This window comes from Cryptosporidium parvum, chromosome 6, assembly GCF_000165345.1.
Source record: "Cryptosporidium parvum Iowa II chromosome 6, whole genome shotgun sequence".
Taxonomy (NCBI): domain Eukaryota; phylum Apicomplexa; class Conoidasida; order Eucoccidiorida; family Cryptosporidiidae; genus Cryptosporidium; species Cryptosporidium parvum.
Window position 1 is genome coordinate 231,791 of NC_006985.1, and position 27,156 is coordinate 258,946.

Below are 27,156 nucleotides of genomic sequence, written 5' to 3' on the forward strand. Positions count from 1 at the left end.
AATCAGAGTCTACTAAATGAAAACATAAGATTGAGAGCGAAAATAAGGAATGAGTATTTAAAACAAAATGAAGAGACATCTGGAAATATAATGCTTTCAACTCCTCCACAGCTAAGCCAAATAAGAAGAGTAAAATTTCAACCAACACTATCACCAATTGCACAGTCTCCATTATCGGAAAATGTAAGTAAATCATCTCCAAAGATTGAAAAAGAAATGAAGAATATTGGGACTCAGACAGATTTAGTGGAATTAAAGGCAATATCTAAAGTTTGTGAAAATAGGATAGAAATTAAAACAAAAGAAGATTCGATCGATGAAACAGAAAACCAATATGAATTGGACGAAATTAAGAGTATTAATACTGGAGAAATTATGATAAATTATAACAAGATTAAAGAGAATCAGAAACAAAGGATGAACCAATTTGAAGCAAATCCAGAAAAAGATATACAAACAAAAAAATATTCTCTAAGAGAGAATTCAAGATCAATCACTTATACTGTTCCTTCTTTAAGGGTAAAATTAAGAAGAGATACAGAAAAACCAGAATATAATCCTTTTAAAACACATAATTACTTTAAACCAAAAAAAATTCTGAATTAAAGGTATTTATTGAGAGATAAAGAAGAAAAAATAGTATTAATTAATAAATAATTTGAGAATCTTTTTCGGAAATATTAAGAGGTAATAAAATATTGACATATTTATCTTTAGATATAGATTTGAAAAAGCTTGCATTCTTCCAAGAAACTCCATTTTTTTTATAAATAGATTCAGGATCATCTTTTCCAGTATAATGGGGATCTACCAACAAATATTGGACATTATTAGGGTTAAAAGGAGAAGAAGGATCTTTTGAAATTTGAATTGCTACTAATAAATACGAATAATCTCCAATACTAAGAATTATTGGTGTTGAGACATTTTGAAAATGATCAGAAATTGTATTATAATCTTTAAGAAATTCTTCAATATCATAAAAGTATTTTAATTTACAAGAAATTCCAAGATACATCATTAAAAGATATGAAGCTTCAACAGTTCCAATCCAAATTTTTGATCCAATTTCAAGGTTGCTATGTGTTGGATCATTTTTTCTTAAGAAATCTTGAATTTCTGGTATTGTCAAAATATGTTTATTAGTATAATTATTAATAAGGTACCAACTAAATACCATTTGAAGAGATCTATAAGTACAACCCCAACCAATATCTTTGAAATTATCATGATTATAATGATAATAGTAAAAATCTCCATAACATTGGTAAATTATAGGTAGTTTTAATTTTTGTTTTCTTGGGTAATTTGGATCTAAATTCAAATCAAAATTTCCATCAAAATCTAATTCAAGATCTTGATCTAAATCTAAATCTAAACCATTATTAATAAATTCTTCCGAGTCTGTTTTATTCTTATTTAGATCAAAATTAGTTTTTTTGTCTTTTATCTTTGAATTTTTTAATTTCATTTGTTCAATCAGAAATAAATGTGGTGAGACAAGCTTGTCGTGATAGTATTTAATATTTTCTGGTTCATTCTTAGGCTTTGGAATTAGTGCAAGATTCTTAGTAATGGATGGTATTAAGGGATAAATATTGAGTATATTTGACCAAAGCTTTCTAAGAGCTTTTTTGTCAGAGTTATTTTCAAATAGAATTCCAGTATTAAGAAGAGTTATTGGGAAAGAAATATGGGAAACTTTGAATAAATAAAATTCAAATTCATAGTTATCTGAAAATGTTGTTGATGAAGAATAAAGTTGTGAATAATAAAAAAGACGAGTTGGATTATTTACCCTTTCTTTAATGTAATTACATTGGTTAATGAAACATTTTTTAATCGTATTTTGAAAAGACATTAACTCATCATTATCCTTGAGCTTAAAGATACAGGCTTGGAGATGTAAGTTAATTTTCTGAAAAGATTTCTCATCATTATTAGTAATTGTATAGGATGTAAAGAAATGAGAATTTGAATTTTCATTCGAATTTGATTCAATATGTTGAATATTTTGAGAAAAAAAGACTGGAATTTGTATTGGGAAAGAATTCAAATCTTTGTTGATGAATTTGTAATTTTTATTGTAATTATAGATATTTAAAAATTGATGATAATTATTATTGAGAGAATTTGGGGTTTGTACAACCAAATTTGATTCAATAATTTCTTCAATAGATGAAATATTTGAATCAATTTGGTTACTTTCGTGGGAATTTGTAGATAAAATTGGCAAAGAAATATGAATTTCACAAGAGTAAAATTGTCCAATTTCTGAAAGATCCTTAATCATCTTTATTCTTGAATCAGGAATCAAATAATTTGCATTTTGATTTATTAGAAAAATCTTTAATGATGATATAACTGAAAGAATATTAAAATCTGGAACAATCACTAAATTTGGAAAGTCATTTGGATTCCAAAACTTTCCATATTTATTATTATGTTTTTTATAATCCACTTTAATTATATTAATCCATTCTGAACAATCTGATTTGCTTTGTATTGAACCTAAAATTGTAAATCCTTCAGGTAAACTAATTATTATATCTTCAATAAATTCAGTAATAGATTTGTCCCAATCCAAACAGTTGAGTTTAACAACATCTGATATTATCACTATATTTCTATTAGAAATTCTGTTTTTCTTATAGTACCCTATTGCAAAATATTTAGCATTAATTGATTCTCCAATTTCATCTTGAGCAATTTCAAGTCTATTCAAGTTGTTTAAGAGGCTATCCAATATGTAAATATCAAAGTTTTCCAGTTCATTTATTATACTCATTTTAACCTTGTTATTTAATTCCAGTTATTTGTTTATCATTTAATCAAAGATTAGCTTTTTATTCTTGAAAATATTATTTAAATACAAACAGTTGGGGGAAAAAAAATTATCACCTTGTTTGGAGTTATTAATATTATTTAGTTAGAAAATTTCTTTAAACTTGTTGAATTAGTTTTAGAGATAGAGGAGGGAAATTAGCCAAGATATATGATTCGAAGGAAAAAAAAGGCTTAAATTTTGTACTTTATTTCAAAATATGCCAACTCGAGATTTCTTTTCAAAAGTTTTCTAAAAACTAACAAGGCTAATTAATATATTAGACACATTCCATTCCAGTCATTATGAAAAGAGAGAAAGAAAGAAAAAAAAGAAAAGTCAAACTATACTACTTAAATTCAATCCCAGACCTTAAGGGGGGTGGGGTAGTAAAAGGCGGCAGAATTAGAAGAAAAAATAAAATGAATTTTGCCATAAAAATTGTGAGGCATGGCGCCAAAATTGTCACAAAAATAATTCATGTAAAGATTAAAAAATTAAAATATAATAAGTTATAATTCAGACTTTGCAGAACCATCATAATTGTTGATAATAAAGAATTTGATAATATATTTGATGGCCTTAAATATAAGGATAATGGGTTTTTGGATTAAAATGTAGATGATACCTAGTCTACGAAAAATAATGTATAGGGAAACAATTATAAGGAAATAAAATGAGTACCATAAAAAGAGGGTTTCTTGCTCAGATTTCTTTTTGATAGTTTTGAATTTCTGAAAATTACTTGCGAGTTTATCACCATACTGCTTATAAGTATCGTTTGCATTTAATAGTGAATTCTTATCTTCAGTAAGAATTTGTTCAGATTTATGAAAGCGGTCGACTTCCTGTTTCATCTTATTTTTGGTCTCAAAAAGCTGGTTTTGCAATTCGGTTGATTCTTGATCTTCACTCATCTTTTATTTATGCAATTATTTCTTGGGGTTTCGATCCTTTTTTAATTGTTATCTTCTTCTTTCCTCTTTTTTCTTTTCCCTTTTGCTTTCCTCCTTTTAAAATTGGGATTCTCAGTAATATATTTATTTCACTTCAAAATGTAAAATTAATGATTGGCATGTGCCCGCCTTTTTTTTTGTTATTGATTTAGAGGGTAAGTTAAAAGTAATTAATAAATAATAAATATAAATAGTGAAAATAAGCAGAAAATAAGATAAAGGGGAAAAATAAAATTTGTGGGAAAATAACAAATATCAGAAGAAACAAAGAAGAGAAAAAAGAGAATATTTAATATTGAGGAGATTTATTAGTGAAGAATAAATCAAAGGACAAAGATTGTGATATTACTGCTACTAAGGAGATATATATATATACATATATTTTTTTTTTCTTCTTTTTTATTAATTTTGAAAAGAAATATCCCCAAAACTATAAATTGGAAGGATCTTACAAAGTAAATTGATAAAATAAGAAAAAGAGTCAATATTAGTAAAGAGGAATTATTTTTGAGTAAATATATTGTAATAAATAGAAGTAATTCTGTATTTATAAATAATTTAACAAATACTAATTTATAACTTGTTTGGATTATTTAAAATAAAGAAAGGAGAAGATGTTGGATTCAATAAATCCTGCATCATCCTATTACTCAAAAAGGATTGAGCATTTAAAAATTTTGATTGATTCAAAAAAATTGGATATACGTAGATTACATGCACAGAGAAATGAACTAAATTCCAAAGGTAAGTTGATTTTCTTTAAAACTTATTTCAATTATGTGAATATACTTAACTTAATAATGTTAATGATTTTAGTTAAAGAACTCAAGGATGAATTACAATATCTATTGGAATCTAATAGTTATGTTGGAGAAGTTATAAAGGTAATGGGAAGAAATAAAGTATTGGTAAAGTTAAATCCAGAAGGAAAGTTTCTGGTTGATGTTTCTAAGAATATTGATATTTCAAAATGTACTACAAATACTAGGTAAGTAAAAATGAATTACAAAATAACCTTAAAATATTTGAACTTTTTTATTATTTTAGAGTTGCATTATTGAGCGATTCATTTAAGCTTCACCGTATATTTCCTAACAAAGTAGATCCTTTGGTATCTTTAATGAAGGTTGAAAAAGTTCCAGATAGTACATATGATATGGTTGGTGGACTTGATGAACAGATTAAAGAAATTAAGGAGGTAATAGAACTTCCAATAAAACATCCTGAGATATTTGAAAGTTTGGGAATTGCTCAACCGAAAGGAGTTCTATTATATGGTCCACCAGGTACTGGTAAGACTTTATTAGCAAGAGCTGTTGCTCATCATACAGATTGTACTTTTATTAGAGTATCTGGTTCTGAGCTTGTTCAAAAATATATTGGAGAAGGAAGTAGAATGGTTAGAGAGTTATTTGTTATGGCTAGAGAACATGCTCCATCTTTAATTTTTATGGATGAAATTGACTCAATAGGATCACAAAGAACAGAAGGGGAAAGTGGTGACAGTGAAGTACAGAGGACAATGCTTGAACTTTTAAACCAATTGGATGGTTTTGAGTCAACACAAAACATTAAGATTATTATGGCAACCAATAGAATTGACATATTAGATGATGCTCTTCTTAGACCTGGTCGTATTGATAGAAAGATAGAGTTCCCAAATCCAAATGAAGATGCTAGATTAGAAATTCTCAAGATTCATAGTAGAAAGATGAACTTAGTTAGAGGAATTGACTTAAGAAAGGTAGCTCAACAGATGCAAGGAGCATCTGGTGCTGAATCTAAAGCAGTTTGTACTGAAGCTGGAATGTTTGCTTTAAGAGAGAGAAGGAAACATGTTACTCAAGAGGACTTCGATATGGCAGTTTCCAGGGTAATGAAAAAAGATAGTGATTGGAATATGAGTTTGAAGAAGTTATGGAAGTAAGTAGAGACGAGAACAATTTTCACTCAGAATGCTTTAGTGATCTAGGAGGAGAGAGACAAACAATATGCAATGCAAAACTTCTCTCTTTCTTTTGTATTAAAAAATTCCTCAATTCTACTTTTTTTTTGGATACCCTCAAATACACAATAATCAATCATAAGATACCTTTAAGATACCATTTTCTCTCCCCAAAATTTTACTTAATAGCCACTGATAACTATATTTTATCATAAACCCTTACATTATTTAGCTTTGAGTTCTCATAGATGCAATAGTATCATACAATAGAATAACAATGGTATTATTAGAGTTTTATTACCATATTCATCTACTTATTATTCAATTTCTGATTTATATGTACTATCGTACTTGAATTCTAACCTTAGGGGCGGAGAAAAAAGAGATGAAGGAATCAGAAATAGGAAAGCCAGAAATGAGAAAGCCAGATATACAGAAACCACATATACAAAAGTCAGATATATAACAGAAAGAGATAAAAAATTAGAGAAATCATATAGAATGAGTTGAAATTAGAAACATATACAAATTAAGTAAATAATAATCAAATAGAAAATTTATATCAACTAAATAGTAATAATATTAAGTAAAAATAATTAGATTTTCATATAAATTAAGTTAATATAGACTAATTTAATCAGTCATATTAAATTCATCATCAGAAGAGTTGTTATTTCCTTCCATATTTTCATCCAAATCAGATTCAGCATTTGAAAAGAGAAATTCAAAATGATCAGAATTATCATTTGAAGTATTTCCTTGAATGATATTAACAAAATGAACTCCATTTTTATTAAATTCAAAAAGAAGTCTAAAATATTCGTTAATATCAACATTAAATCCTCTTTTTGAAGAAAGACCAGAATCTTCAAGTATCTTAAATATAAATGTTTTGAAAGGCATATTTCCACAAGGATCTTTTTGATTAATTGAAGACCAAACTTTATAATTGTTTTCAAGAATATTTAAAACACTACTATTATTAAAATTAGCTCTTATTGTCTTCTTCTTACGAGAAAAACATATTCTCATAAGTCCATCCCATTCTCTAAAATTAACTGAAACTGGAATCTTTTTTGGCTCAAATTTAACAACCATTGAATTAACTTTTGGTGGAGGATTAAAACTTCCTGGAGCAACTTTACAAACTCTGGTTACTTTACTAAATAATTTAGTATTTACAGATAACCTACAGTAATGCTTTTCTCCAGGTTCTGCTAAAAGTCTTAAAGCAAATTCTTCTTGAAACATTAATACTGCACATCTATATTTATTTTGTAATGAAAGTAATTTAAAAACAAATGGAGAAGAAATTTGATATGGAAGATTTGCAGTACAAACATCAAAATCACCAAATGAACTTCTCAAAGCATCCCCTTCTCTAACCTCTAAATTATTAAATCCTGAATTAACTGATCTCTTCTTTACTTCAGCAACCATTCTAGGATCTATATCAAATGCTACAACTTTTCTAGCTAATGGTAATAATCTCATTGTTAAATTTCCAGTACCTGGACCAATTTCTAATACAGTATCAGTTGGCTTAATATCTGCTGCTAATATAATTTTATCTAAAATACCAGTATTCTTAAGAAGATGTTGACCTTTCTTTTTATCCAAAATAACATTCACAAAACTGGAACCTCCTCCTTTATTATGACTAGAATTCTGGGAATTTGATGTTTGCTTCTGTATTCCAGAACCATTCTTAATAACTTTTCCTGATAATTCATTAATATTAAGCTTATTAGGCCTATTCTTAGTCAAATATTCTTTCCTAATAACAACCATATTTAAAATAAAGAAATAATACCAAATAGAATGATTTTGCACATATAAAAAATTGATTCAAGGTTCCAATTCAATTTTTATAAAATTCAATAGTTACAAGTATTCCATCAAACACTGTAAATCTCAAAATTTTTCATCTCAAATTTCAACTAATATTAATTTTAATATTAATGGTCAAGAAAAAGCCCGCCAAAACTCCAATTAATTTATTTTATAGGTAACTATTAATAAATGGAGGTAAAAAAAAAAAAAATAATAAAAATAAAGTCAAGTCTTGTCTAAAGTAATATATTACAAAGTGATAAATTAATAATCAAGTTGATTTTTATTAACGATTGATTTGGAAAATTAGGGGAAAAATTGAGAATTTACTAGTCAATATTAACATTTGGAGCTGGAAAAAAAAAGTGTTAATTCGAAAAAGATATAATTAAAGTTAAGAAGTGAGACAGAGGTAAAATTATAAGAATAATAACAGAAGGTTTGAATATAGTAGTATTATAAAAGAAACAGAAATAAAACATGGGTGGACAAAAAATTAAAAAAGGAACTAGAGGAGATAGTGCAATGTTTATTACAAGGGCACAAGCTATAAAGCGTCTTCAAGTATCTTTAGCAGATTTTAGAAGACTATGTATTTTGAAGGGAGTTTATCCAAGAGAACCAAAAAAAAAGTTGAGTGGATTGGATAAGACTTATTATCATTTAAAGGATATTATACATTTAAAACATGATCCAATATTATCCAGAATAAGAGAATTAAAAATTCATTTGAGAAAATACAGAAAAGCAATGGGACGTAATGACAAAACTAAAGCTCGTTCAATTAGAGAAAATAAACCAATAATTACTTTGCAACATATTGTTAAAGAAAGATATCCATGTTTTGTTGATGCCTTAAGAGATCTGGATGACGCTCTTTCAACTTGTTCATTATTTGCATCATTAGGAGCTGATGATAATTATAGTATTCGTTCTAATATGATCAAAAAGTCAACTTATTTGATAGATGAATTTATGTACTTAGTATCAGAACTTGGATTCTTAACAAAATCTTTTATTTCTATAAAAGGTTTCTATTTCCAAGCAAAAATTCTTGGCGAGACAATCACATGGCTTGTTCCACATCAATTTGCACAAAGTATTCCAGATGAAGTAGATTTTAAAGTTTTGTCAACATTCTTGGAGTTTTACCATTCATTATTAAAGTTTGTTAATTTTAAGTTATACCAACTTAATAATTTAACTTACCCTCCAACAATTAATACTCCAATTTTTGATAATGGAGGAAGATTCCTTTCACTTCATGCATATAATCTTTCCAAATTGAATTCTAACATTCCTTCGAATGTTGAACAAAAAGTGGAAAAAAAACGTATTTTTGAAGGACTCACTTTCTTTATTTCTAGAGAAGTTCCACTTCTTCCTTTAGCTTTTGTAATTAAAAGCTTTGGTGGTAAAGTTGGATGGGAAAACCAATTTTCAAGTATTAAACAGGATGATGAGGGAATTACACACTATGTTATTGATAGACCCATTAATTTCCTTAAAAGTTTCATAGATAAACACCCAAATTGTGAGTTTATTCAACCTCAATGGGTATTTGACTCTATGAATGAATCAATTAGATTACCTACACGTCCTTATGGCCCTGGTGAAAAGTTACCTCCACATCTATCTCCATTTGTGGATGATAGTACCCAAGGTTATATTCCAACTCAGAGACAAGTTCTTGATGAAATTAAGGAATCCAATAGTCATAAATCTCAATCTTGCTTATCTGAAGATGAATCAACAGAAATTGATGAACTTTCAGAACATGATTCTGATATTGAAGTTCAACAAGCTAGAGAAGATGCCTACTTTGATTCTATTGAGAGAGAACAATCATTATCAACCTCAAATGAAATTGATTCAATTGATAACGAGCATAAAGATTCATCCAATTTTACAACAGAATCTGAATTAACTAATACAAAAGATAAAGTAAATATTGCTAGAAAGCTCGCGAAGAAACGTAAAGAAGAGGAACAAAGAGAACAACAAAAGACTCTACTCAAAAAGAAGCATAAGAGACTTTTACAAAGAATTGAATATTCTAACAAAATCGCTTCGGAGAAAGCAGAAAGGTTGGAATCTCGAAGAAAATTATTAAGTAAAAATAACTAATCCAGGTTGAACTATTTTCTTATATTCGTTCAATAAGTTAGAAAAAAAAAAATTCAGGTAATACCTTTGCAAGACTTTGCACTAGTATTTTAAATTTTATATTTAGATATTAAAATAATCATAGTAATAACTCTATATATTATCTCTATATTTCATTTTTGCTTTTCTATTGCTATTTCTCAAAAATCCTATTATTTTCTATATGCATGCAAATTCATTTCAAAGTTCCCGCCATTATATGAAATCTTTTATCAACCGATTCGTAAAGATAATTGAAACCACAAATTTATAAATTAAACACCGCAAAAAAAAAAAAATGGGCTCTTTAACAGTAATGAAAATTGATTAGTTAATATTACAAATGAGATATTTTCAAAAGCCAATACATTTTTAAAAAATTGAAAATCAAAATAGTTAAATAAAAATGATTCAAAAATAAATATAATTTATTATTACCATTATTTTTTCAGAATTAATTTTGAAAATATTATACAAATTATTATTTGCATGCAAAAGTTTTGTCCTCATGGAAAATTTGATAAATTTTCCCGCCATGTGAATAGATCTTGTAAGTGCTGTACTTTAAAAATAAAAGTGATATAAAAAAAAGTGTGAAAAGAGGGGCAGAATTTCTGAAATTTTTAGATAGAAAGAAAAAAGATTCGGGTTCTTTTTTTTTCTTTTTTTAAAAAAAAACTTTAAGAAAGCGAGAAAGGAGTTCTGTGATTGTGGGAAAGCTAAATTGAACAAGGAGCTGAAACATGGTAAATTACAAGATTAGTCCAATACTTTCAGAGTGGAAAAAAACTCCACAAGGTCCAGGAGCTAAAACTGAAAAAGAAGAAAAAGCCTTATCAAGTTTAAGACAATTGTTAGAGGTTCAGAATAAGGCAGCAGAAAACAAGCAAAACTTAGAGAAACAAAAGGCAGCAAATGGTCTAGTAAAAAAACAGTCAACTTCAGAGGCTGTATTTGATAAAATTAAACACTTTGCTTCTTCAGCTTTTAAGAATAAAGAATCATGTGTTATCTCTTCTGTTTCATCACCAAACAAACCAGGAAAAATTATTAAGACCCGTCTTCTTCTTAAAGCTCCTTTAAGCCCATATGAATTGGATTGGTGTACTGATGCATGCTTATTACGTTATTTAAGAGGATATAACCTCAAAGTTATTAAATCATTTGAAGCATTAGCAAAAACTATCCACTTTAGACGTAAGTATGCACCTCAATTTATTAGTCCAAGAAATATTAGTTCTGGAAATAATGTTGAAGGATTGATTAGATATGGTCTTGATAAGGAAGGTCGTCCATGTATATTTATGAGAGCTAAATACAGCGACTCTAATATTGATGTTTCTCTTGTATTAAATTCTCTTTTATATTCAATGGAGAGAGCATGCTTGTATATAGATCAAGTAAGTACTAGTGATAACAAAATTAACTTGATTGTTGATTTTACTGGTTATAAAAGCACTCAACAACCACCAGTTTCTTTATCTCTCAAATTTGCTAAGGCAATGGTTGACCATTATCCAGAGAGATTACATAGAGCATTCATCATACAACCTGGTTGGTTCTTCAAGGCTGTATGGGGATTAATTAGTCCATGTATTCCAGGTAATACTGCAGAAAAGTTTGTTTTAATTGATCCAGAATCTGATGGTTCAGAAAGCTTTAATGCATTAAAGTCATACATTGAAGATAAGTATTTGGATAAGGAATGGGGTGGATCTTGTGAGGATGTTTTTGATCCAAATGAATATTGGCAAAAAGAAAATACTGAATTTGATAAGTTTTGTGAATTTTGTCAAAATAACTTTTATACACCTGAACATCCTATTCCAGTCATTGATCCAAATTCAAAATCTGCAGTGAAAGTACCAACAGATGTTGATCCTACTGAAGTTCCACAACTTGCTGTTGCATTGCTAGATGATGAGGATATTGATCCAAATGAGCCGGTTGAGGATGGTGGTCATCAACCTGGAGAACCTTTCAAACCATTAAGCCAACAGCAATCCGAGGAGATTGAGGAGAACAATGATTTTGATGTATTGGATGATACAAATACTTCACAGTAAAAAAGAAAAGAGAGAGAAAGAGAGAAAGAGAGAGAGAAAAAGAGAGAGAAAAGAGCGTTATTATATGGAGTGGATGGATCATTGGTACTCAATAATATACTTTTCAATCAAACTATTTTTTGATCTAATTATTAAAGCAACTGAAATGGTAATTTACCAAGTTTTTTAAGATTTTTATTTTGGCTTTCAGTTTTATTTTAATTACTATATCGACTCTTTAAGAAAATTCATTTGTTATTTTCCTTTAATATTATGTTATTCAGAAGACAACTTATTAAGCAAATACATCATTTTCCTGTGTATCTTTCTCTCAGAAAGAAATAAAGAAAGATAGAAAGTAGTAATAATACAATATAATAATAATTTTTAAGTAATTAATCCCGGAATCCAAGAATGAATCAATATTCTTTAATTGCATTATAATCTAACTACTACTTGAAAGTCGATACACGACCCACCTTAATATACATTAAAAAGATGAAAATATATGTAAATATGCACCTGAGGATAAATTTGACTAACAGTAACACAATAAGGTAAAAATAAGATAGAATAAGACAAAAAATAGGAATTAAGAGGGATATAAAATAATATGTCAAATGTTTAAGAAACAGACTTCCAAATAAACGATCCATCTGGTCTGTCCTCCAAAGTAATTTTCAATTTGGAGAGTTGTACATCTCTTACTTGGTCACATTTAGAAAGTAGAGATATTGATGACTTATTCACTTCATCGATAAGGCTTCCTACATTACCAAAATCATTGTTTGAAATTGCCTTCTTTTCTTTTCTGCATAATCCCATAAGTTTCTTAGATTCCTCCTTGGCACAACTTCTAAATCCTCCAATAATCTCCATGAATTCATTAGTGAGTTCTTCTACTTTGGAGTTATCATAAGCAGAATCGCAAGTGTCTTTGTAATTAAGCTTTTCATTATCTTCACCACATAAACCAAGTATCGATAAAATCTTGTAAACATATGTGGCACAACGTCTTAAGATATTTCCAACAATCTGATCATCTGATTTTAAGTTCATGTAACTATTTGCAACAGTAACAAGAGACTGAAGTGCTTGAATAACTTCTGGAGTATTTATATTGTCTTTAAAGAATTCATCAATCTAAAAAGAAAAAAAAAATTAAATTAATTTTAATGTTCGACAAAAAGTTCATTTAGAAGTAGGAAAAAAAAGTTACTGAGTTCTTCGTTACTCTTTACTCCAAACTTCCTATTCTCCACTCTAATGTATATATCTCCCCAATAAATTAAATCATAAACTGTTCAAAAAAGAAAAAAAGAGATTGAACATTTTAGATTTAATGAGAATGTTCGTGACGGTATTTTAAGATGTATTTCTACAATGAAAAAAAATACATTATAAATATACCAACATGAAAGAGTACACGTGTCAATGCATGCATGCATGCACAACATTTGTACTCTAATTAGTATAGCAAGCTCTTAGTGCCTAAAAAAGCTATGAATAGAAAAGCTTCAAGGAGTGGAATCTTGCATATTACCAAATCAAGATGGGGGGAAAAAATACAATAAGAGTAGATTATATTGTAAACTTACCTTTTCACTGGAAGATTCAATTGCAAGCCTGAGTTTCTCTTCTTCGATATCATGTTTCTGTGAGTTTTTCAAGTAGGACGTCCTAAGGCGTGCTTTAACATTAGCAAAAAAGTTGACAAAGGTTTTGTCAACAGCAATAGCTTCTTGTAAAGAAGTTTCTGGTGAGTAATTCATAGGTGCATCCCATTTATGGAGAAGGAAAAGCATCCTAATGTGTCTGGGTGAGTTTTCCTTAAGGATTTCCTGAATAGTAGTAAAGTTTTTAAGACTTTTAGACATCTTGGATCCGTGAATATGAAGATGACCAGAATGAAGGAAGTAGTTAACCCACTGGGCTTGATCATAATGAGCCTCACTTTGAGCAAGCTCATTATCATGATGAGGGAATCTCAAGTCAATACCTCCACTGTGAATGTCAATTGGGAATCCAAGAGTATTTGAAGCCATGACAGAACATTCAATATGCCATCCTGGTCTACCTTTTCCCCAAGGACTATCCCAACAAGGCTCCTCAGGCTTTGCTTTCTTCCAAAGAGCAAAATCCAAAGGACTCTTCTTATCCTTAAGATGTTCTCCAAGTTCACCTTCACCTTCTAATACTCTATTAACATCAGCAACACTCTTTGGCTCCATTCTTCCATATACATGCTTTTCATCAGCTCTGAATGATTCTACATCAAAGTAAACACTTCCTTCTGATTCATAAGCAAAACCTCTAGAAATAATTGTAGAGATAAAATCAATAATTTCAGGAATAAATTCAGATACCCTTGTAACAACATCCGGCATCTTAACATTTAAAGCCTTCATATCATCAAAGAATTCAAGTTCAAATTCTCTAGCCAAATCTAAAAAGTTTTCTCTTTTTTGCTCATTAGATCTCTTAATGATTTTATCATCAATATCTGTAATGTTCATAACCAAATAAACATCATACCCAAAGTAATCCTCTAATACTCTCCTAATTATGTCAAAAGTTACATAATTTCTAGCATGGCCTAAATGAGCTGAGTCATATACTGTAGGACCACATGCATACCAGTTCACTCTTCTACCATTCACTGGTATAAATTCTGTCCTCCCTCCTGTCATACTATTATTAAGCATTAATCCTGTCGAATAAGAACATCTCTTTGATGCAGAACTCGTATCACCTGATTCTGCATTAGAAAAACATCTTGTTGGTGGGATCCAATCTGCCATTCCTTCTGCTGTATTTAAACCCATCTCTAAATTCTCAACAATTATATAAGTATTATACTTGTTTCAAATTTACTCTTGGAAATTTATTTCGTATTAAAATGAATAAAATTATTATTACATTTTTGCCCTAGTTTACTTAGATAATTATTTCATTGAGTTTGCTTGACCTATTTTACCTTAATATTGTATTGACCTGCTTAATTTAAATATCTTTATATACACTACTAATAATTTGCTTATTAATTCTATTTATAACCTTTAATACACAAATTGGCGTCTCACAATTTCCCGCCACTTGCAATAATAATATTTGCCTATGTAAATTCTGGAGAAAAATTTGTATTAAAAGGAAATGAGGGGAAATCACGAAATGTAACTTTGAACTGGTTTTACATACAGAGGAAAATTAAAGATTAAATTGGTAAAAATACTAATATATTAATCAAGTTCAAAGGATAGTATAGGCGCATACTTTTAAAGTTTAGATGTGTTTATGTGTGTGTATCTGATTTATGAAAGAAATCAATGGAAGTAAAGTCTTCGGGTATCTTTGAAGAAATTCTAATCAAATCGGAAATATCTTCCAAAAAAGTATCCAAAGTTTGTATTGCAGAAGGATTGACCAAATCTGGTGAGAAAATCAATTTAATTCTTCTCAAGATGTATAGAAAAGATATGGTTGTTAACCATAATCATATTTGGAATGAAAGAAATGTTTTGGAATATATTAGAGATTGCCAAACAATGAAAGAAGATGAGAAATTAGCTTTACCATTGATGTAAGTTTTTTTTTCTTTTTAACGAATGAAAAATAATCAAATCTATTCAAATACTTTTTATATCTTAAAAAACTAATTGTTTCTTTTTTTTTTTAATTATAAAAATCAAATCTATTTTCTAAAACCTTTTATTTTTATCTAATTAGATATGATTCATTGGTTTTAGAAGAAAAAGAAACTAAAATAACGTACATTTGTATTGCTTTAAATTATATTCGGGGTAAAACTCTAGACAAGTATATAAATAATACAAGTTTATCTGTCGATTTCTTGAGAAAAATCTTCATTCAGGTATGTTCAATTATTTATATTTGTAATAGTAATAGTTAAAAAAAATGGTGGGGGAAGAAGGCAGAGAGGGATGAGTGTATAATAAAAAAGAAGCAACTAATAAATATTCCACTAATAAATAATTAACTTTATGATTATATTAGGTAGCAAAAGTCATCGGTTCTTTACATAAAGAAGGAATAATACATAGAGATATTAAATGTAGCAATATCATTATCGAATCTGAAACAGAAAAAATTAAACTGATTGATATGAGCTTGTCATGTTTTGTCGACACTAAAAAACAAAGGTTGTCAGAATTTTGTGGATCATTTCATACTATGGCGCCAGAAATGATTTGCATGCAAAAACCAAATTACAGTATAGAATATGACTGGTGGTCATTTGGGGTATTAATTTACGAAATGGTATTTGGGTAAGTTTTAACAAACAATTTTTTTCATTAAAGTTTCATTTTGAACGAATCAAACTTGAATACAAATTTAACTTGCAAAATAAATAAATTTTAGTATACCACCTTATGGATATCATCCAGAAGAAAATAAATACCTTCTTAAAAGAATTAATGAATCTCCTAAATCTCTTAGTTTTCCCGAGCCTGTAATTTTCATGGGTGATTTTATTCAAGGTAGAAAAAATCGGGAAGAAACAGAAGATTTAATCATGAAACTTTTAAATAAAGATGAATCTATCAGATTAGGCTCAAACGGCGATTTTAAACAAGTAATAGAGCATCCTTGGTTTAAAAGCTACCATTTGATGAATTTTCATGAAGATAGTTATTTCCTTGAAAATATAGATCTAATCAATGATGAAATATGACGTAGAAAACTAGTTCTTTCTCTTTTATTTTCATATAGCATTTTGCCAAAGAGTTTGATATCCAACCAATATCTTTTCATAAAGAATTTTATACTTGATCCAAAAACGGTTTCTGAGATTCTAGCAGCTTTTCTAAAATATTTTTCTTGAATTTCTGGATCTTTTGATATTAGTCCAATTATAATTAAAACGGGAATATTATGTTCATCTTTGATATGAATCATTCTATACATAATATCTAACCAATATTGAGCTTTATCAAGATTCTTATAAGATATATAATCATATACCAAGAACCCAATTAACTTTGAAGCATCTAACCCAACAAGTTTTTGAGCCTTTGATAAGTTAACTTGTTCATTTGGTAGAAAACTTTCTACTAGAATATCTTCAATAACAGAGATTCTTTCTTCTAAAGATAAACCCTGAAGCATATATATATATTTTTTAGATATCAATGAGCATCTTTTATTAAGTTTTCTTGAGATTTTGTTAATTTCGAATATTCTGGATGTGCTTTCATCAGGTGAGAATCTTCCTTCTTTCTGACATAATTCGCATCTACAAAAGAAATTGAGCTCACTACTTCTCACCCAAAGTGGATCTTGAATGTATTCACTTTCTATATAACATATAGATAAGGTCTCTTTTCTTTTGATTGGTCTTAAAGCTCTAAATACAGCAACCGTTCCAATATAGAATCTAGCAACATTTGGACTACATGAATGATCTAAAAATGAAGATTTGAAGTATAAAGAATTGATTGAGAAAATTTCAGTCCAGTAAAATGGATTTTTCCAAAGTTCAGGCATGGTGCTAACTGACATTTGATTGTATTTTACAACTAAATATATTCTAAGTGCTTCATTGAATCTTATTTTATTTGCCAAATCTGGGTTAGCTTCATAGAAACGACTGATTTTTTTTATAGGTATTTTGTAGTTCTCAGATTCTTGTCTAATTTTTTTAATATCAGCTTGTGTACGTGGGAAAAACAATTTCAAATTTCTCAATAATTTATTATCATTTTTACATTTTTTAATCAACTTTTTCCAAAGTACTAATGAATAATCTTTGAAATGATTTCCAATTTTGGTTGTGATCCAACATAGTGGTTTTTCCGCTAATATAAGCTCTCCTTTTGAAATATTCTCAAATGCAACCCAAGTATTAGATTCTTGACTACTATTCAAAGCAATTTTTGGAGAAATATAATTGTTGGCACGTTTCCTGGAAAGACGGTTTTCAAAATCATACAAAGATTTATTAATTTTTTCTCTTTTATTGGATTTATATGTATCATCGAATAATATTTGTAATTCAGATGATAACCAATCATCATCATCTAAAACTTTATGCATTTTGACAAAAATTACTGATTCTTAAATAATACAATGTATAACTTAATTCAATAAATTAGTATGGTAACTCCCACACACAAAAAAAACACTCTTTATTTTCCTCTTTCTAATAACTCTTAAATTGAGGATTTAACCTAAAAAGAAATGAGATAATTTTTTTTTGGCGGGTTACTCGTGTGATAATGATTTAAAGCTAAGAAATAAAATCTTCCGAGCAAATAATCGAGAAAAAAGAGAGGGGATAGATAAAAGAGGGGAAGAATAACGTATCTGAGGTTTTTTTAATATTTCTACAGGTACGATATTTATTTTCTTTGGTCTTGCCTCTATATTTTCTCTTATTGAATTGTTCATGGCGTAAAGAATTGAATACAAGGCGAATAGGTAAAGATATACATTATTAAATATATATATATATATATTATAAATTAGAGTTATAACAAATTAGTAAGCTAGTGATCCTAGCTAGTTACCCTTATTTTCTATAGCCAAGATATTATTTACAAAAGACTAAGAAAACATGTCGGCAGTTGGTATGTCTAATGACTTGCTAAAGTTTTTTCAAGCAAGGCCACCATTGCCATATGTTCCATATCCGAATAGAAGACCGCATAAGCCTTACCAAGGACTGGCTGACCTAATAAATGAGAATCCAGATTTATTTGATAAGGTTAATACGCCACCAGAACCATATATAAGTAAAAAAATGCGTAGAGAAACGGAGAAATTGCAAAGGATTCAGAATTATATGAAAGATATGCGAAAAAAAATTGAATCATATAATCCAATGGAAGAGAATGTAGATAATAAGACTTTTGATCCATACAATACATTGTTTATCGCAAGGTTAAATTATGATACTACAGAGAGAACTTTAAAGAGAGAGTTAGAAGTTTATGGCAAAATATTAAATTTACGAATTGTTAAAGATTTCCAAGGCGAATCAAGAGGATATGCATTTGTGGAATTTGATAATGAAGATTCTCTGAAAGAAGCATATAAGTCATTTAACAAGAAGAGTATTGATGGATGGAAGGTATTAGTTGATGTTGAGAGAGGTAGAACAGTTGAGAACTGGTTACCAAAAAGACTTGGTGGTGGATTGGGGAAAGTAAGAGGACAAGAAAAGCCAGAATCGAAAAGCTTCTTTGGTGGTAACAATAGTATTTATAATCATGGCTCAAAGCAAGGTAATAGTAATTATGGAAATTCTGGGTTTGGGCAAACATATAGACAAAGAGAACATAGAAGCTTTAGAAGTTATGGCTATAAGGGTCAAAATGACAGAAATAGCAGTGGAGGGGATTATAATTCTTCTAGGAATTATGGAAACTTTGGAAATAAGAAGTTTAAATACTCAAGGTAAAGGAGTATAAATAATTATCTACTGAAGGAATTTTATTGATCTATAATAAAGTAAATTATTGTAAAATCATATAAATAAATAGCTGTGTTAATTAAAGGCTTTCTAGAAAATATTACTATTATTATTATTATTATTATTATTATTGTTATAGCCACCCTAAAATTAATTTTGTTACTATTTTTAATTAATGTGTGTATATAAAAAAGTGCACACGAAGAAAAAAAAAACTAAGGTATAATATAAGGAAAAAAAATTTAGCACACACTTCTTTCTTTTGTTTTTTTTTTTAACAACAAAAGAATTAATAGCAAATATTGAGAAGGCAAGTATAATAATAAAAAAAGATCTGGTCTGATTATTCTATTTTAAATTAGTGAATTCTAGCAGGTTTAATAATTCAAATTTAAACTTGGATGTCGAGATTATAAAAGTTATTTATATTTTAAATTGAGCATATATTTCTTTTACACATTATTATATTTTAAAGGGGTGCCTGATTTAATTATATCAAATTTAAGAAGAAATGAATTATTGTAAACTAAGATGGAGCCTAATTGTGCTCATATTAGCAATTGTAATTTCTTCAAATTATTGTTTTGGTAAGGATAATACTGATAATAAAGGTAACTCAATTGCTAAAGATGCAGATAATGGTGAGATTTCTGAAAAAGGAGATCATATAGTGACACCTGATCAAGACTCTAATTCGGAAAATAGTGAAAATTTGGATGAAGGGGAAAAGAAGGAAGATGGTGATAAAAAGGAAGAAGGAGATAATAAAGAAGAGGGAGAGAAAAAAGAAGGAGATAAGAATGAAGATGGTGAGAAGAAAGAAGGAGATAAGAACGAAGAGGGTGAGAAGAAAGAAGAGGGTGAGAAGAAAGAAGAGGGGGATAAAAAAGAAGATGGAGATAATAAAGAAGAGGGAGAAAAAAAAGAAGAGGGAGAAAAAAAAGAAGAAGGAGATAATAAAGAAGAGGGAGAGAAAAAAGAAGGAGATAAGAATGAAGATGGCGAGAAGAAAGAAGAAGACAAAAAGGAAAATGGAGAGAAAAAAGATGGAATTGAAAAGTTTGGAGAGAACTCTGACATTGAAAATGGGATTATTGACAATAAAGAAGATTCAGTGGAAGACCAAGAAAATACTGAAAGCCAGAAAGAGGAAGAAAAAAAAGATAATGGAGATGGAGAACAACAGGATTCAATTCATACAAGTATTATGGAGGGTTTGTATAAGTTAGATTATAAATTAAAGTTTTTGAGAAGGATGCTAAGAAAAGACAAAAAAATGATTATTCAGATACATGCTTTAGGTTATTTGGTTAATACTATAAAAGAACAGATTGTGAGAGACGTAGCAGCATTGAATGCAATAGTAAAATTGGAGGCAGAAAATGCTAGTGAATTAAATAAATTACAGTCAGTGCATGATAACCATGTAAACAATAGATTAGATTTTATTAAACATGAAAATATAGTTCAAGTAAATAATTAATTAGCTAATTTTATTATTGTTATTATTTTTAAATGTTTCCTCACATTTTAAATTCTCATGTCATTGAGCGGCACAAAGAAAGCTTGCAAATTTGCAAATGCATGCACCTAATCCAACTAATTAGCTTTCATGTGGACAATAATCAATACAATGAAAACATTAAGTTAATGAAAACAAAAAAAAAGAATGAATTTAGAAAATTAAATAGAACTTAATTTTGATTTTTAAGGAAAATATTTGGTATCTCTCTCATTTTACAAGTTTTTGCTCTTGCAGGTGAAGGAGTGGTAATCTTCCTTCTCCTTTGGATAGGAGTTACCGTTCTATGAAAGCACATTGGATTGGGCTTAAAGCTTCGAATGGGGGTTTCAGATGATTTCCAATTATTCAATTTTGTAGGACTGCTCAGTATACTATTAGTATGATTACTGAAATTTGAAGTGTCAGAATTTGTGCAAGTGTTGATGGTACTACCAGTATTTGTATTTGCTTTATCATTATGACTTTTGAGAGTAATTTTCTCAATGCAAATATTATTATTCAAGTTTATATCAACAAGAGGTTTGGTAGGCGATTCCAAAATGCCATTGCAATCATTTGCAGTTTGGTCATAAAACTTATTTCTCAAGTGTACAACAATTACAGTGCAGTTATCAGCCCGAATATTACTCATTCTTCGTTTTCTCTCAGCTTCAGTTGTAAGCAAACTAGCGATTTCTTGCATACTCTTATCTTGAGAATCAACAATAATGTCAGCAATAGTAAAACCATCTAATATATCACTGACTCCATCAGACATAATCACAATATAAGAATCTTTCCACGGTTTACCATCGCACCCTCCATTGATAGCTAAATGGTTTGAAAAGCTTTCATCATCAGTGCCCCAGTCTAACTCAATATTTTCAACATGATTATTACTTTTATAAATGCTCGGTCTGTTTCCCCAACCAATAGCAATAACGCTCTGTTCAATTAGCGCTTCGGAAAAACATGCCATATTCTCATCCTCTATCTTGGCCCTTTGGCTATCAACAGTTTGTCTCCGAATGGAGTTAATACACTCCTTCCTTGGAGGAATACCTCCTAAGTTTAAAATTCGGTAATCTGGTGTTGGTAATAAAGCGCATCTAGAAAGATGCATATGACCAAGAGATCTACTCATTGAAATACTTAATCCCAAGTCCCTAGCCTGCGAGTATGAAAGATAAGAAGGAATCAGTCTAAGCATACCGTAGTCCCCCAATACAACTTTCCCTACTCCGCTTTGGTCTATTCTCTGCCTCTCACTCTTTCTATTCAGACAATGGGGATTTGAAAGATAATATATTCCATGGAAGTTAGAGGTAGTTTGACCAGATGACTTGTTATAAGATAAAGGAACTGGAAGATCTGGAAGTAAAACTTTTGAATTCCCATTATCTCCTCCTTCAATATGTCGGTCATTAACACTATTGTGACTTTCATCATAACTACTACTACTACTAGTGGAGCTCATATTTTTGCTACCAATATTGTCACTATAAATTGTACTAAAATCCCGATTATTTCCAATATTTCCGAAATTATAATGACCAGAGTTAGTGAGTCCAGGATTCTCCCCTGGTTTTTGTTGGAATCCACCATTTCTATCCAGATTTGGAATTATACAAATTGCAGATGAATCACCGCAATTAGCTGTTACTAGATATTGATCAACAATTCCAACTACAACACAAGTAGTACCAAAATCTTTTTTGCTTGAAATATTTGCATTAATAACGCTATCATGAGCATAAGTAAACCCTCTGTTCAAGACAAAAAGAATTTGTTCAACATAATCGGCGATAGCAATATTTCTTGGAATATCTGGAACTTCCTTACTTAAAATTTTAGATATACAATAACCTGCCACATGAGAGGCAGTCTTTCCATAATGTCCATGCCCATCTAGAAGACCAAAGAAACAAGAGTTATTTGAATCCTCTAACTTATTACCTGTCGAGTGAGAATTCCATCCAGGGCCATTTCTTTTTGGTGGTAATGGTGGTAATGTAAACAAAGGAAAAACTGGAGGAAATGCCTCGTTTATTATTTCATCTAAACAATGTACATCTTTTTTGGAGTATGGCATTCCTTGAGGGCAAAAGGTGCCAGCATTTGCTAAATTTGGTTGAATTGGGTCAAAATTCCACACTCCTTGTGAAAACCCAAGCTTCTCCAACCTTTCATCTTTTAAATTGCCATTCTGTCTCTTACTTTGATTTTCTTTCTTATTATTGGACTTCTTCTGAGCTGGTATTGATACAAACCAGCCGTCTTGGTTTTCCTTGCATCCACCCTGGGAACAAGATACACCCCAATCAACCAACCAATTCATTGATTAAAGCTAGGTAAATCTCTCCAAATCTGGGAACAGTTAAATACCTGAAATTAATTTCATTTTCTGAAATTCCTTATAAACTTGATTAATATTATTTATTTTGAAAGTACAAATATTTCAAGTCTAATAAAATACCTACTGTGAAAAGCCTAGAAAGAATTCCTTAATAACCAAGAAAAATGATCAATCTGATTGCACTGATTCTTGTCCCTCTATAACAAAATATAATCTCCCTATTTCAAAGTCTGACTAGTTAAGTAATTTCTTCAATACGATTATGCGCACACACAAAATTAAAGTATGTACTTGCAATGCCCTATATTGCCAAAAAAAAAACTGATTTCTTCTATTACTTTAACTTTTATTAATAAGCATGTAATGCGTTTTCTCAGACAATACTTTGAATTATGAATTTTTTTATGTACAAATATATTATTTGAACTTTTCTTGAGTTAAGTCTGTATATAATAATATATGTAATATATTATTACTATTATATATACATATATATAAATATATATATTAATTAGTTTTTATGACTTTTCATATTTCGATACTTCACCAAAATTATTTATTTATTACTAGAAATTTTAACTTCTCAATGAAAAGTGGGCTATTTTTAGCTTTAAGTAAATTTATTTTTTTTTTTGAATAAGTGTGCAGTCTTGAATAATATTGGTTTATAATTTGAAAGTATAGAAAAAATACCAAGTATTTTCAAATAAATACCACAATTTAGAGAATTCTCACTCTGAATCCATTAAACTCTCTTTTTACCGTGCTCTAAGATTTTTCTTTTACAGTTGCCCCCCTTTATTTTGCTTTTGAATCTTAAATTATTATTGCCTCAAATTTTCCCTCTTCTTTTTTTTTTACCTAAATTTATCATTTTGCGCGCCAAATTCCAACTTAAATTATTTAATTTAAAAAAAAAAAATCAGAGCTCTCGCCAGCGGGGGAAACGGCGGTTCTCTAGTAATAGTTAATTGGACGTGGGGATTAAAAAATTTAAGGGAAAAAAAATAAAAGGTAAGGAGAATATATTGGATAAATATTTAAGGTACCGTCAAATATTAATAGAAATTAATATATCAGATGACTGAGAAAGAAGTAGTTTCAAAGTATTTGTCCTTTAATGAGTCCATAGAGCCAAACTTGACACTTCCAACGGCCTGTAGTGAAGTTGATTTACCAGAGGATTTAATATCTAGGCCATTACCATTATCTCATGAATGGATTGTATGGGAACAATTAAATGTGGAGACAAGAAAAGATTTAGACTACTCAAATGCAACAAAGCCAGTTGCCAGGTTTTCATCTGTTCAACAGTTTTGGTGGCTATGGCATAATATTCCTCAGCCTTCTGAGTTATTAAAGGGAAAAAGAATGATTAGAGAATCATCAGATGGTTCAAAGAGTGTAGTAGACGCAGTGATTTTATTTAAAGAAGGTATCCAACCAATGTGGGAAGATCCAATGAATGCAACTGGTGGTCATATTCACTTTAGAGCTTGGCAATCATCAGTTGTTCCTGGAGAATTAGATACAATGTGGAATAATTTGGTTTTGGCTGTGATAGGAGGAAGTTTGGAGAACTCTTCTATAGTTAATGGAATTAGATTGGTTGATAAACTTGGAGGTAATAAGGGTAATATTAGAGTTGAGATATGGTTTTCAGATTTTTCAAATCAATCAGCCCATCAAGCACTTCTTAAGGAAATTGAGACTTTAATGAGTAGCTTATTGGATGGTACATCTTGTGAGCCTCCTCATTTTGAAGTTAAATCGCATTCAAAGTCAAAACCCGATGCAAATTAAAAAGAAACAACAAATGTTGGGGATAATTTATTTTGAGAGATTTATAAGTTTTAAAAAATCTTAGTTTGATTGAAATTCTCTCTTATCTTTTTCATTATTAATTGACAGAAAATTCAGAATTAGAATATATTTTTTGACTTATTAATAGAGGAATATAAGTAGTCTAAAGGATTTATCTTATTATTTCAGACTCTGTATAAGAAAAACTACTACATTTTAATATTACGATTTCTTTATATCAGAAGTTAAGATTGCTAATATCTACTAACTTAGTTTAGTTATATCTATTGATTAACTTGTTTGCTTCTTTGACTTCTCTCTCTGAATCCATTCTCTCCCCAAAAGTGGTTTTTCTGGGATATTACTTGACAGAGCCCTTCTTAGTACATGATTCTTTTCTCTGTTTGCAATTTCTCTACTAATAAGAGTGGAAATCAGGTTAACATCGTCATTACTTATCCGACTAAAAAGTTTTTTCAAGAAAGTTATCTTCTTTTTTGTTTTTGAAGTATTAAACTCTTTAATTAACAGCGATAGACCTTTCTTTGTCATTATTTTTCTAGCTCTTCTTTTACTTGAACCACTTCTTCTACTTGTTTTAATGGGATCTGTCTGTGTTGCAACAGAAACATACTTATACGAAGTATTAGTTTCCTGAGGTTTTGTCAAATTCTCTACTTGAGTGGAAACTTCTTGGATTTCTGGTTTCTCAAAAGTGATTGCAATCTCTTCATCTTTTGTATTGCTACCAGTAGAACTTGTGGTTGAACCTGATTTAGCACTAGAAGAGGAGGCCTTACTATTATCATCTGGGAACTCAACATTATTTTCGAAATCTGAAGAGAACTCTGACTCTTCTGCTTGCATTTCAGATTTGAGTTTCTTGCTTTCACCATCCTCTTCCTCACTCTGAGAAGAATTCTGAGGTTTCAATTCAGTCTCATCATTTGTTTGTGAGCTATAACTAGATTCTGAATTTGTATTAGTTTTAGCTTCTGTATCAGTGGTGTTTTTTTCTTCCTCGGATGCAGAATCCACTGTTGGAAGATTATATGTGGAAGATTTTAGTAGTAATTGAAGTTCAACTTCATCCGATGAAGCTTCAGAAGTTCCTGGTAACAATAATCCCGAACCTGAATTTGATGTTGAGGCTAAGTTTGATGCTGAGGCTGAACCTGCAGGAGGTTTTGATCCAGAATCTGAATCTGGTCCTACAGAAGAGAGTTCAGGATGGATTTCCTCTTTATAGCCTCTGAGACCTCTTTGAGATGTTGAAGAGTATGACTCTTGAGAATCTTGGCTTAAAGTTTTAAGTTCGCTTTCCTCGTGATCTAACTTAATTTCTTCATCTGCTTGGTTTGAAGAGGAAGCATGATTAAATGTCGAGGTTTGAACTGAACTTGAGAATGAATCTGGAGCAGATTCCAAAGTTGATGCTGAAGATGATACTGCTGCAGATGAATCAGAACTAGAATTTGAACTTGAACCTGAACTAGAGGTTGAAGTTGAGACCTGTTCCTGATTAATTGGAGTGGAAATAGTTTTTAAATGTAAATCTGAATCTTTATTCTCAGATTCTGACTTTTGTTCCTCCTTCTTTTCATTAGTATTGATATCGTTATCTAATCTTGGAATTTCTTCTAAATCTAATGCTGGTGGTGCTTCCTCCATAAGTTTAATTGTGGAATGTTTTTCTGAAGATTTTTCAGGATCATCCTTATTATTCAATTCTTTTTCTTGAATAAAAGAATCAAAATCGCTACTATGTAAAAGCCCTATAGCTTCTGAAGAAGCACCATCATCTAAGCTTTCTGGCTTTTTGCTTGAGTCCTCACTATCTTGTGTATTTTTAACTTCTGTTAGATTGCTTTCACTCTCTTTTGCATCTGATGCATAAAGTAATTCAAAGTTTAAAAACAGTAAAATTACTATAATAAACAAGAATATAACAGAAATCTTTTTAAATCTGTGTAATCTTAAAAGCTCCATTTTTCTTAATTACGAATTTTCTGGTATCTGCTGCCTAAATAATATAATATAATTTTAAAATATAACCTTTTGTTTCCTTTATATTGATAAATCGGTTCTTATATAAAACTTTTAATATTACTATTTAAGAATCAATTACTTTCATATACTTTTAATCCACAATCCAAAATAATACTATCGTTTCTCCTGCACTATTTTCAAGTAAAAAACTTATTTTCAACTTACTTAATTTTTAGATCGTAATTTATAGCCGCCACCCTACTGATCTATTTGACACCTTATTTGAAATCTCCCTTTAACTTTACAATTTCCCTAAGCTTTTAA

General features: G+C 29.5%; 15 protein-coding genes across 15 annotated transcripts; 8 read left to right on the forward strand and 7 right to left on the reverse strand.

The window, feature by feature from the left end:
- Positions 1–90: 90 nt before the first annotated feature.
- On the forward strand, positions 91–606 carry cgd6_890 (hypothetical protein; the record flags this gene model as incomplete). The annotated part of the gene is made up of 1 exon (XM_627463.1): positions 91–606. The coding sequence occupies one exon, from the start codon at positions 91–93 to the stop codon at positions 604–606; it is 516 nt and encodes a 171-aa protein (XP_627463.1).
- Positions 607–646: 40 nt separating this feature from the next.
- On the reverse strand, positions 647–2,788 carry cgd6_900 (SPAC25H1.04/CG16979-cterm -like; cysteine protease; the record flags this gene model as incomplete). The annotated part of the gene is made up of 1 exon (XM_627464.1): positions 647–2,788. The coding sequence occupies one exon, from the start codon at positions 2,786–2,788 to the stop codon at positions 647–649; it is 2,142 nt and encodes a 713-aa protein (XP_627464.1).
- Positions 2,789–3,336: 548 nt separating this feature from the next.
- Positions 3,337–3,741, reverse strand: cgd6_910 (conserved hypothetical protein; the record flags this gene model as incomplete). The annotated part of the gene is made up of 1 exon (XM_627465.1): positions 3,337–3,741. The coding sequence occupies one exon, from the start codon at positions 3,739–3,741 to the stop codon at positions 3,337–3,339; it is 405 nt and encodes a 134-aa protein (XP_627465.1).
- Positions 3,742–4,394: 653 nt separating this feature from the next.
- On the forward strand, positions 4,395–5,707 carry cgd6_920 (26s protease regulatory subunit 8, putative; the record flags this gene model as incomplete). The annotated part of the gene is made up of 3 exons (XM_001388270.1): positions 4,395–4,524; positions 4,597–4,768; positions 4,828–5,707. 3 exons carry the CDS (start codon positions 4,395–4,397, stop codon positions 5,705–5,707), a joined length of 1,182 nt encoding a protein of 393 aa, XP_001388307.1.
- A 651-nt stretch (positions 5,708–6,358) lies between these two features.
- cgd6_930 (Dim1p-like ERMB/KSGA methylase) lies at positions 6,359–7,516 on the reverse strand (the record flags this gene model as incomplete). Its single annotated transcript, XM_627466.1, has 1 exon — positions 6,359–7,516. The coding sequence occupies one exon, from the start codon at positions 7,514–7,516 to the stop codon at positions 6,359–6,361; it is 1,158 nt and encodes a 385-aa protein (XP_627466.1).
- A 522-nt stretch (positions 7,517–8,038) lies between these two features.
- Positions 8,039–9,685, forward strand: cgd6_940 (pescadillo containing BRCT domain; the record flags this gene model as incomplete). Its single annotated transcript, XM_627467.1, has 1 exon — positions 8,039–9,685. The coding sequence occupies one exon, from the start codon at positions 8,039–8,041 to the stop codon at positions 9,683–9,685; it is 1,647 nt and encodes a 548-aa protein (XP_627467.1).
- A 761-nt stretch (positions 9,686–10,446) lies between these two features.
- Positions 10,447–11,769, forward strand: cgd6_950 (Pdr17p-like Sec14 domain containing protein; the record flags this gene model as incomplete). The annotated part of the gene is made up of 1 exon (XM_627468.1): positions 10,447–11,769. One exon carries the CDS (start codon positions 10,447–10,449, stop codon positions 11,767–11,769), a length of 1,323 nt encoding a protein of 440 aa, XP_627468.1.
- Positions 11,770–12,372: 603 nt separating this feature from the next.
- On the reverse strand, positions 12,373–14,573 carry cgd6_960 (cysteinyl-tRNA synthetase; the record flags this gene model as incomplete). Its single annotated transcript, XM_627469.1, has 2 exons — positions 12,373–12,891; positions 13,347–14,573. The coding sequence occupies 2 exons, from the start codon at positions 14,571–14,573 to the stop codon at positions 12,373–12,375; spliced, it is 1,746 nt and encodes a 581-aa protein (XP_627469.1).
- A 1,189-nt stretch (positions 14,574–15,762) lies between these two features.
- On the forward strand, positions 15,763–16,369 carry cgd6_970 (hypothetical protein; the record flags this gene model as incomplete). Its single annotated transcript, XM_001388271.1, has 2 exons — positions 15,763–16,035; positions 16,118–16,369. Coding segments are annotated over 2 exons (525 nt in total), but the record flags the coding sequence as incomplete, so codon positions are not given.
- Positions 16,370–16,398: 29 nt separating this feature from the next.
- On the reverse strand, positions 16,399–17,802 carry cgd6_980 (SET domain containing protein; the record flags this gene model as incomplete). The annotated part of the gene is made up of 1 exon (XM_627470.1): positions 16,399–17,802. One exon carries the CDS (start codon positions 17,800–17,802, stop codon positions 16,399–16,401), a length of 1,404 nt encoding a protein of 467 aa, XP_627470.1.
- A 520-nt stretch (positions 17,803–18,322) lies between these two features.
- On the forward strand, positions 18,323–19,168 carry cgd6_990 (U1 snrp Snp1p. RRM domain containing protein; the record flags this gene model as incomplete). Its single annotated transcript, XM_627471.1, has 1 exon — positions 18,323–19,168. One exon carries the CDS (start codon positions 18,323–18,325, stop codon positions 19,166–19,168), a length of 846 nt encoding a protein of 281 aa, XP_627471.1.
- A 523-nt stretch (positions 19,169–19,691) lies between these two features.
- On the forward strand, positions 19,692–20,663 carry cgd6_1000 (hypothetical protein with signal peptide; the record flags this gene model as incomplete). The annotated part of the gene is made up of 1 exon (XM_627472.1): positions 19,692–20,663. One exon carries the CDS (start codon positions 19,692–19,694, stop codon positions 20,661–20,663), a length of 972 nt encoding a protein of 323 aa, XP_627472.1.
- A 211-nt stretch (positions 20,664–20,874) lies between these two features.
- Positions 20,875–23,022, reverse strand: cgd6_1010 (PP2C like protein phosphatase; the record flags this gene model as incomplete). The annotated part of the gene is made up of 1 exon (XM_627473.1): positions 20,875–23,022. The coding sequence occupies one exon, from the start codon at positions 23,020–23,022 to the stop codon at positions 20,875–20,877; it is 2,148 nt and encodes a 715-aa protein (XP_627473.1).
- A 1,098-nt stretch (positions 23,023–24,120) lies between these two features.
- cgd6_1020 (translation initiation factor if-4E) lies at positions 24,121–24,843 on the forward strand (the record flags this gene model as incomplete). Its single annotated transcript, XM_627474.1, has 1 exon — positions 24,121–24,843. One exon carries the CDS (start codon positions 24,121–24,123, stop codon positions 24,841–24,843), a length of 723 nt encoding a protein of 240 aa, XP_627474.1.
- Positions 24,844–25,134: 291 nt separating this feature from the next.
- On the reverse strand, positions 25,135–26,832 carry cgd6_1030 (hypothetical protein with signal peptide; the record flags this gene model as incomplete). The annotated part of the gene is made up of 1 exon (XM_627475.1): positions 25,135–26,832. The coding sequence occupies one exon, from the start codon at positions 26,830–26,832 to the stop codon at positions 25,135–25,137; it is 1,698 nt and encodes a 565-aa protein (XP_627475.1).
- Positions 26,833–27,156: the final 324 nt, after the last annotated feature.